Source organism: Coturnix japonica, chromosome 24, assembly GCF_054131305.1.
Source record: "Coturnix japonica strain WE chromosome 24, WE-NBRP24, whole genome shotgun sequence".
Classification (NCBI taxonomy): Eukaryota; Metazoa; Chordata; class Aves; order Galliformes; family Phasianidae; genus Coturnix; species Coturnix japonica.
This window is the reverse complement of record NC_140686.1, coordinates 5,856,798-5,864,964: the sequence shown is the minus strand read 5'-3', so window position 1 is coordinate 5,864,964 and position 8,167 is coordinate 5,856,798. Positions and strand designations below refer to the sequence as shown.

The following is an 8,167-nucleotide window of genomic DNA, read 5'->3' as shown; positions in this document are numbered from 1 at the left end:
TGAGCAGCAGGTCCAGCAACGCTTGACCTCTGGTCGGTCTGTCCAATACCTGAACCAGAAAGCTATCATCAATGGATTCCAAGAGCCTTCTGGAGCTCTTGCAGCTCGCCGTGTGGTTTTCCCAACAGATGTCAGGATGGTTGAAGTCCCCCACCAGGACAAGAGCCTGTGAGCCAGACGCCTCACGCATCTGGAGCAAGAAAGCCTCATCAGCAGCCTCCCCTTGATCAGGTGGCCTGTAGTATACCCCTAATACCAGCTGACCTTTATTAGTCCCATCTCTAATCCTAACCCACAGGCTCTCAACCTGTTCTTGACTGTTTCTCATGGGGAGCTCCTCACAGTTTATCCAATCTCTGACATAAAGGGCGACTCCCCCACCCTTCCTACCTCGCCTATCTCTCCTAAAGAGCCTATAGCCATCGATGGTAGTATCCCAATTGTGGGAGTCATCCCACCATGTTTCTGTGATAGCAACAATGTCATAATTTTCAGAGTGCATCACAGTTTCCAGTTCCTGGAAATATAATTAAATTAATTAAATTAATTAATTAATTAAATTAAATTAAATTAATTAATTAATTAAATTAAAGTGGGTTTTTTTGTTGTTTTTTGTTTTTTGTTTTTTTAAACATACTATAATAACTACTATGCAGTTCAACTGTCAATCATCTCAGAAAGTTCAAGAAGGAGATCATCCTCATCCTTCTCCAGGTCCAAGTCAATTTCTGCTACCATTTCCCCTCCTGAGATTTCCAAGATGAACTTTTCAGTGTCATCTTCTACAGCCTTGGTGAGCAGGCTGACCTCCGGCAGGGCTGGAGCAGCAGTCTGGGAAGAAGGAAGACAAAGTCAATGATTGCTCAGGAGATCCTTCCTCTGCAGTGCTTCTCCTTCAGCACTGCTGATCCTGAACCCAACACGGGGGCTAAGGGGCTCCTGAAGGATGTTAACAACCACGTGAAGGCTGCAGAGCACCTCAGGTCTTTTTAACAATGCAGCATTAATGGACAAATTCCTTCACACCACAAAGGAATCACAGGGCTGCAGAGCATCCTGCACACACTGCCATTCATCCAGCATCCTGCACAAAGGGACTGCTTTGAAAGGAAACCTGCAGAACATTTCAGTTCTCCACACTTTCTACAGGAGTTGTATCTCAGTATCAGCCTGACCAGGACAGCACTGACACTTCTTCCCCTCCTTACCAAAGCTGCTTTTTTAGCTGGAGGCTCCTCTTCTTCAGTGCTCGTTTAAATCAGCACAGTGCTAGAGCTGTTACATACCACATTCTATTTGAGCAACAGAAAGTCATTCCTGTTCCCCTACACAACATCCACCCACAGTCTGATTTCATTGAACACGAAGCCATCGTGACCTTTTTGTATCCAGTGCTCCCACGTTAACCTCACAAGTTGTACCTGGTGCCAGCAGGGTTACTGCCTCACTGCCAGATACAATCAGATCAATTCTGAGTTTGAGGAGTGCAAAGCTGTCTGGGAAAGCCATTGAAAGTACCAGGATTGTGAAACATGGCTGCAGCTCTTCACCAAAGGCAGGAAGGTAGGAATGCACTCATGATGGTGGCACATGGTGAGCAGTGAGACATGAGAACATGTGAAGAAATTGTGTCACTGTGTCCATCTACAGAAGGGACTCACCTCTGCGGGTGCAGAGACAGCTTTGGGAGCAGCCCTGCTCCATTCCACAGTCTTTTCCTCTTCTCTTCCAGGTGCTTTAAAACAAGGAAAAAGAAAATCACTTGGTCAACAGCAAGCATAGAAAGAAACCTGAGTGCCAGTGTTTCCTCCATGTGCTTATTTCCTCACATTCAATAACAAAGAACACGAGAGAGGCGACATCTCGCAGTCCATACAGTATCCAAGCTCTTCCCTCCTTCACATGCTGTCTCTTCACGAAGCCTCTCTCACCTCCCCAATGAATAACTCACCCCCCTGACCTTTCTGACAGAGCTTGGCCCCCATGTTAAGGACTCAATCCATGCTTTACAAACACATTTACATATTAAAACAAGCAACACGCCAAAGATGAAGATAACCTTGGCGTCAACACACAGAACATGCCACACCAAAAACATGGCAGAAAGAAAGTACAGGAGAAACTGAATTACAAAACCTCACAGCAAATGAATTCTCCAGAATGAAGCAGGCAGACACCACGGATTCAATGGAAAAACACATGGATGGACATCCTGGCACTTCCTGCCTTTGCATTTGGTAAGAAACAGCCCAGGCAATTCTAAGCAAACTCCATTTGCTTGACAGGGGAAGCACTTCAGCAGAGCAGACAGTGAAACACCTCGTTACCTGCTGGCTTTGCGATCTGCTGCATCCGCAGGGCTTTCTCCTGCTTGATTTCTTCCAAGCTTTTAATATGCATTTCTTCCAATCGCTTGATTTTACGCGGTGGCTCTTCCAGTTTCACGATACCAGGCTCAGGTGGAGGGAAAATTCTCTTCTTCTTGCGCTTATCCTTAGATCTCTTCTCAGTAAGAACCTCTTCTACTTTTTGCTTCTCTTCTTCCAGTCGTCTCTTCTTCCAGATCTCCCCTGCTGGCTTGGCACCCTTCTCTGTCATCATCAAGAAAGGAGAAGCATAAGGATTACAAGAAATTACAACGAGAGCTCAAGTTTCCAGATTTGTCATAATATTACAGAATATACGTGTTCCCAACAACAACGCTCCTGAGAAAGAATAAGCAGAAAGCCTAGAGAATCTGTGCAGCAAACACCGATGACCATTTACCTCTCCTTGGTGCTCTGTCAACCTCGATCTTCTTCCCCAGACTTTCTACGAGGCTACGCTTCAGCGGAAGGCCACTGACATCAGCTACAGAGAGAAAACAACAACATTCCTAAGATAATTCCTTTGGAGAAAGATTTTTACAAGTCAACCACAAACTTTGGTTTCTCCAAGTGTATGTTCTCAAATTCACCTTTCAGCTGCTACACTTGTGTGCCACTTGGAGTCATCACAGACCCACGACACACTTTCCTCCCTCCTGCTTCAGCAGTGCCCTCCCATTTACGTGGAGGCAGCCAAACAGCAGCTCACAAGCAGCCCTTACCTACAGAGGATTCCTGTTTTCCAGGTTTATCAGCAGTATTCAGTTGACTCACAGGCACCTCCCCTAAAACAAAGAAAAACAAAGTGCTTATTTGACAGAAACCAACAGAATTACTGTCTTGTGAGCCCATTTCCCACCCAAAACAAATACAACCAAAAGACACCACTTTGACAGCCCTGACAGAAAATAATATTGCAACTGTAATGCACTCAGGGTAAGTCCCAATTGTAATTTATCCATTCCACTTAGGAGCCACCAAATGGAAGCAAAGGTACTCATCATTACCCTGCTTTGCAGGCAGCATCACAGTGCTGACCAGTGTCCGCACATTCTCCTTCTTAGGCACACGAACAATCTGAGATTTGAGCCGATGAGCAGGAGCTCCTGAAGGTCCTTCTGATCCAAGTGTTTTTATTCCAGCATTCAAACTGTCATCTGGGAACACAGAGCAGTAAATGAGACTGAGGGACAGAGGCACACGCTGAGGACCACAGCTCTGCAAACTGCCTCCTGCTCAGAAGCATGCAGAACAAACCCTGTCAGCTCTCCCCACAGCTATGAGCACCATGGACCTGATGTCTGTCTGCTGCCCTCCTTTCATCCTTCTGGATATTAAAAGTAGGCTTTATCCCTTACTTTATCCCATCCATATGACATTAGATTCCTCTATCAGCAAATGTGGCTTTCACCACTGGTTGAAAAGATGCACATACAGGCACTTAAACTCCATGCTGTGGCCTCGTCTTGCTCTAATGATGTAAACAAAGGAGTTTACCTTCCTAATCTGAAAGGCACATGAAGTTACAAGGTAGGAACAAGATCATGGAAATAGCTGATTCCATTCAGCAACCCTATGTTCTGTTGTGTTTGTACAATGAATTGCTTTGGAGTTAATTGGCAAGTGCTTCTGATTAATCCTGGATTACCTTGTTTTGTATCAGCATCAGATTTTGTAGTGGAAATTATCTGCAATCCATGATGGTTTTCTTCAGCTGGTTGCTGGACAGGTGTTTTTGTTTCTTCTCCCTCCTTAGAAAGCTGGTCTGTACAAGCAAAGAAAAAATCAGTCTCTTCAGTTATGCGGTAGGAATTCAATCAGATTATCCACTGCACAAAGATGGCAGGCAAGGCTGAAAACCCACACAGATAAATGCTGAGTCTCCACTTGCCCATCCAAATGGCTTCTCTGTGAACAAAGAAATCCCCCCCTACACAACATTCATCTCCCTGACACCCAGTAAAAGCTTAAATGCAGGAGAACAACCTGCAAGGCAAAGGCCACAGGAGCAGAGAGAAGCTGAGCATGCAAGATAAAACTGAGGTATCAGAAGCGCACAAAGTTCAGCTGTGCACCTATCTATCAGCTCACAAGTGAACGTTACCCGGCGTTCTTTATGACACTATACCCACCTGTGAGTAATAGAGTTAATCTTTCGTACCTAAAAAAGACAAACTCACTTTGGCTTGGTGGAAAGAAAACCCCATTGAGGTAACGTCCCTTGGTGTGATGGAAGGCACAGTTGGATTTCTGGCAGCCTCCTGGCTGGTTCTCCCAGTAGCAGGAAATCATGCTGCGTTTTTTCTGAAGACAGAAAGGAAGAAGAGCTGATGGTAACGTGGACCTAAGATCTGCAAAGGGAGACTGAGCTCCAGATGGTGCCAGTGAGCAGACTGCCACAAAGCAGCACTCAAACACCACTCTGAAGCATGCGCAGGCTGGGAGCACCAGGCTCACTGAGCTTTCCTAGCATTCTGTGGGTGAGGACACCAGTTTAGAAGGGGTTAAACTAACACACCTTGCAGAATGCTTGTCTGATTGATGTGGTTCTTTAGTATCTGTTGATAGAACACTGTTGGTATCAACTACAAGAATATTCTGCTATGATATACCAATGCCATTGAGCTCTCTTCCCTCTGCTTCCTCCCCTATTCTTAACCGTAGGAACCATCATCATTTCAAAGCAAATGAACCTAATCTGCAAAAGCACATTCAGCCCACCTAAAGAAATGAGAAGTGGGTTTGGTGATAAACTCTGAGGAGCCAACACTCACAGTGATCTCCATGTGCCTGAACCTGCAGACATTCCTGAAGCAGCAGCCCTCCTTCCACAGCGTGCAGATGGTTTCATTGCCCAAAGCGGCTTCACAGTGCCTGAAGGGACAGTTGTCTCCCTGTAACCCAATGGAAACCAAGAGAGGAAAATGAAATAGTACAGCCTGAGAACTGGCCATGCTTTGAGCTCATTTTTAGCGAGTTGCTCTATTGTACAATGCAATTAGTTATGAAGTTTGCTGAAGACCAGTAATACTTCTACTTATTCTACCCATTCCTCTTAACTTCAGAACTGAAAGAAAGAAAAAATGAAGGAAAAAACCCAAGCAGACCTTTTTACAAGTGGAATAGAAGTAGAAATAGCAATCATTTCCTTTAATCGACATGCTGGACGAGCGCACAGAAGCAGTTCTGGTCTCGGGGATCTCTGTGCAGCTCTTCCTGTGCTTCTCAAAGAGCTGGCTCGTGCTTCCTTGGACTGAAAGTCTTCTACAGTCTTGATCAGTGAAATCTTCTTTTGAAAAGGAACCCTAAGCAAAACACCGACAAGCAGAAAAGAATGAGGAATGCCCACCCGTCTTCCCAGCTTTGTTCTCTTCATTCAATCAGTCTCTCAGGAGCAGTTGTTTCAAAACATTGCCCTCCTCAACACTGGTCAAACTCTAGTAACATCACCCTGACTCAGCACGGAGTCCCTGGGCTGCACGGCTGCAAGCCCTCCAATGGAGCCCCTCCTTCAACACCACGAGTGACAGCAGTGAGTAACCCCAACACATTTGTCTGACCGCTGCAGGTCTTCAAGCTCAACCACCTGGACAACCTCAGCAAATACAGTGATCTTCAAAGCTTTGCAGTTCACTTCTCCTGTAGGCCAAACCAACACTGAATCCGTGAATTAATTAATTATAACAGGTTAGGAAGAATTTTCCTCCTCACTTTGCCTATGTCAAATTCTGCAAGTTGGAATTTCTGGTCTTCAAGGATTCTTCACCTTTGAAGAATCCACAAAAACCATCCTCCGTCTTTATTACCTGTACAGCAAAAGCATGCCAGTGCGTATCAATACACAAATCCACACACATGTGCCTGTATACTGTAACTCAGCACTGCATGGAGCTGCAGCACGTTCTGCTCAGCCACAACAAGGGTTTGGGTTGGTTCATTTTTTTTTTTCTTTTCTGATGTAAAAATCAAATATTTTGGTATTTTAGATTTGTTTTGTTGTTGTATTTTTTAAGGTACCAAATGCAGTAAAACCTGCAACCAGGCCAGACAGAAGATCAAATTCAAGTGATTCAGAACTCTTTCATTAAAGTGCTGCACATTTCTGAGCTAAGCATTTCCGACAGTCAATAAAGGTTGGAACCTTTTACTCACACAGACACTAGTGAATTTTCGAGGAATTTTTTTTTTTTTTTTTTTTTTTTCCCCAGGGAATTTCCCCAAATCTAAACTAAAGAGAGGAGAAGTCGGGTTCTCAAGTTAGTTGCTGGATTGACTGCATGACAAAGGGAACAAAAACAGCAGTTAAGGACAAAGTTTCCTTCCCTCCTCCAATACTGATAGAAATGCTGTCTTTTACCTTTAGTACCTTCACATCAGATTCCTCTCTGGCAGATTCCTATGCTTCTAACAACCTCGGTGCTGCCCAGCACAGACGCCGGGCACCAACTGTCTCTGGATTCTGCACCGTGGAACACGCACACAGCTCAGCACTTCTGTTTCCTCACAATTGGAAGGGTTCTGGAATCGGGAGCATGAAGCGGACTAGAAATACCTCACATCCCTCTGCTCCTTACGAGCCCTTCCATTTTAAAACAAGATAACCCCAGACACATCTGTTAGCACAGCAGCCCAAATGCTAACCAGAACACACAGTGTGTAACGCTGAAAGTACCAGTTTAATGCCGCGCCACAAACCCTATATAGTGGTACAGGTGACCACCCCTATCAGATACCCATGACCTCCATGACTCCACTGCTGGTGCATGCAGGCACCACCTGCCCAATACCCAACATCTCCCCCCTCTTTATTATCTGCAGCCCCTGTAAAGGTTCCCCTGCATACTCCCTGTTACTCCAAAGGTGATTTGCACATTTAAGGCTATTCCGCAAATGAATCAATCATTAAACATATGCGAAAAACAATGAAACTGTCATAATAACATACCAAAGAGATGCAGCTGCAGTGACTACAAACCTGAAAGCACACAACAGCAATCTGCCTAAAAATTGTGAAATGCTGTATGGCAACACTTAGTCAACTTGTAGAGAACAGTGCATTCAAGTTCAAGATAACAGCACAGTACACAATGGAGTTACAACTTCTCCAAGTTCAATGTAACACTATTGTACAGAATCTTCATGGCAATCCAGTTCTGTCCAGTGTGCATTATAATGTCACACTCCATAACCAGATAAGAAGACAAAAACATATTGGCTGTGCAGAATTGTTCTGAATGTCCACCACTGGGGGACTATCCAGGAACAAGGTCTCCCCCGCTCACGAACTATCAGTCCGGCATGAAGGCTGGATTCCCAGTTTGGACCTTCAGGCACATTGGGAGCAACGCTGTCTCATGTGCCGTTACCAGCAGCCGCTGCCCAGTGCTGACGTCAAATCACTGGCTGCACTGGAGACATTAACCAAGGAGTTGTTGACCAGAACCGGTGCTGAGATGTTCAGATCCTCACGGTGCACAGGATGGCTCGTCATTTGGTGCCGGCTTAACCCAACGTGCCGGCAGCCAGCAGGGCCCACTTGGGGTCCCGACACAGGCGTATCCCCTGCCCATGACGAGGAGTAGATTCTGGGAGCCGTGGCCCTCCGTCGGGTCTGATCAGGACCTGACCTATTGGTGTCCATTCGGTCAGTTGATGGTCTCCCATCCGATTCTCTTACGCAGGAGGAGAGCGTGTGGGCACAGCTCAGGCCCCTCCAGCCCTCCCCCCTCTTTAAGCGCACAAAGACGCCCCTTCAAGGTCTGATGTGCACACTCCATAATAGCATGGCAGGTGCTGCTGCC

The 8,167-nt window shown here is 45.7% G+C and overlaps 1 protein-coding gene across 1 annotated transcript; it reads right to left on the bottom strand.

Annotated features, from left to right (window-relative positions):
- Positions 1–1,356: 1,356 nt before the first annotated feature.
- LOC146757179 (zinc finger CCCH domain-containing protein 11A-like) lies at positions 1,357–2,659 on the bottom strand. The gene is made up of 2 exons (XM_085523517.1): positions 2,328–2,659; positions 1,357–1,735 (listed from the first exon to the last, which is right to left on the bottom strand). The coding sequence occupies exons 1-2, from the start codon at positions 2,599–2,601 to the stop codon at positions 1,632–1,634; spliced, it is 378 nt and encodes a 125-aa protein (XP_085379643.1). The 5' UTR covers positions 2,602–2,659; the 3' UTR covers positions 1,357–1,631.
- Between the last annotated feature and the right edge of the window lie 5,508 nt (positions 2,660–8,167).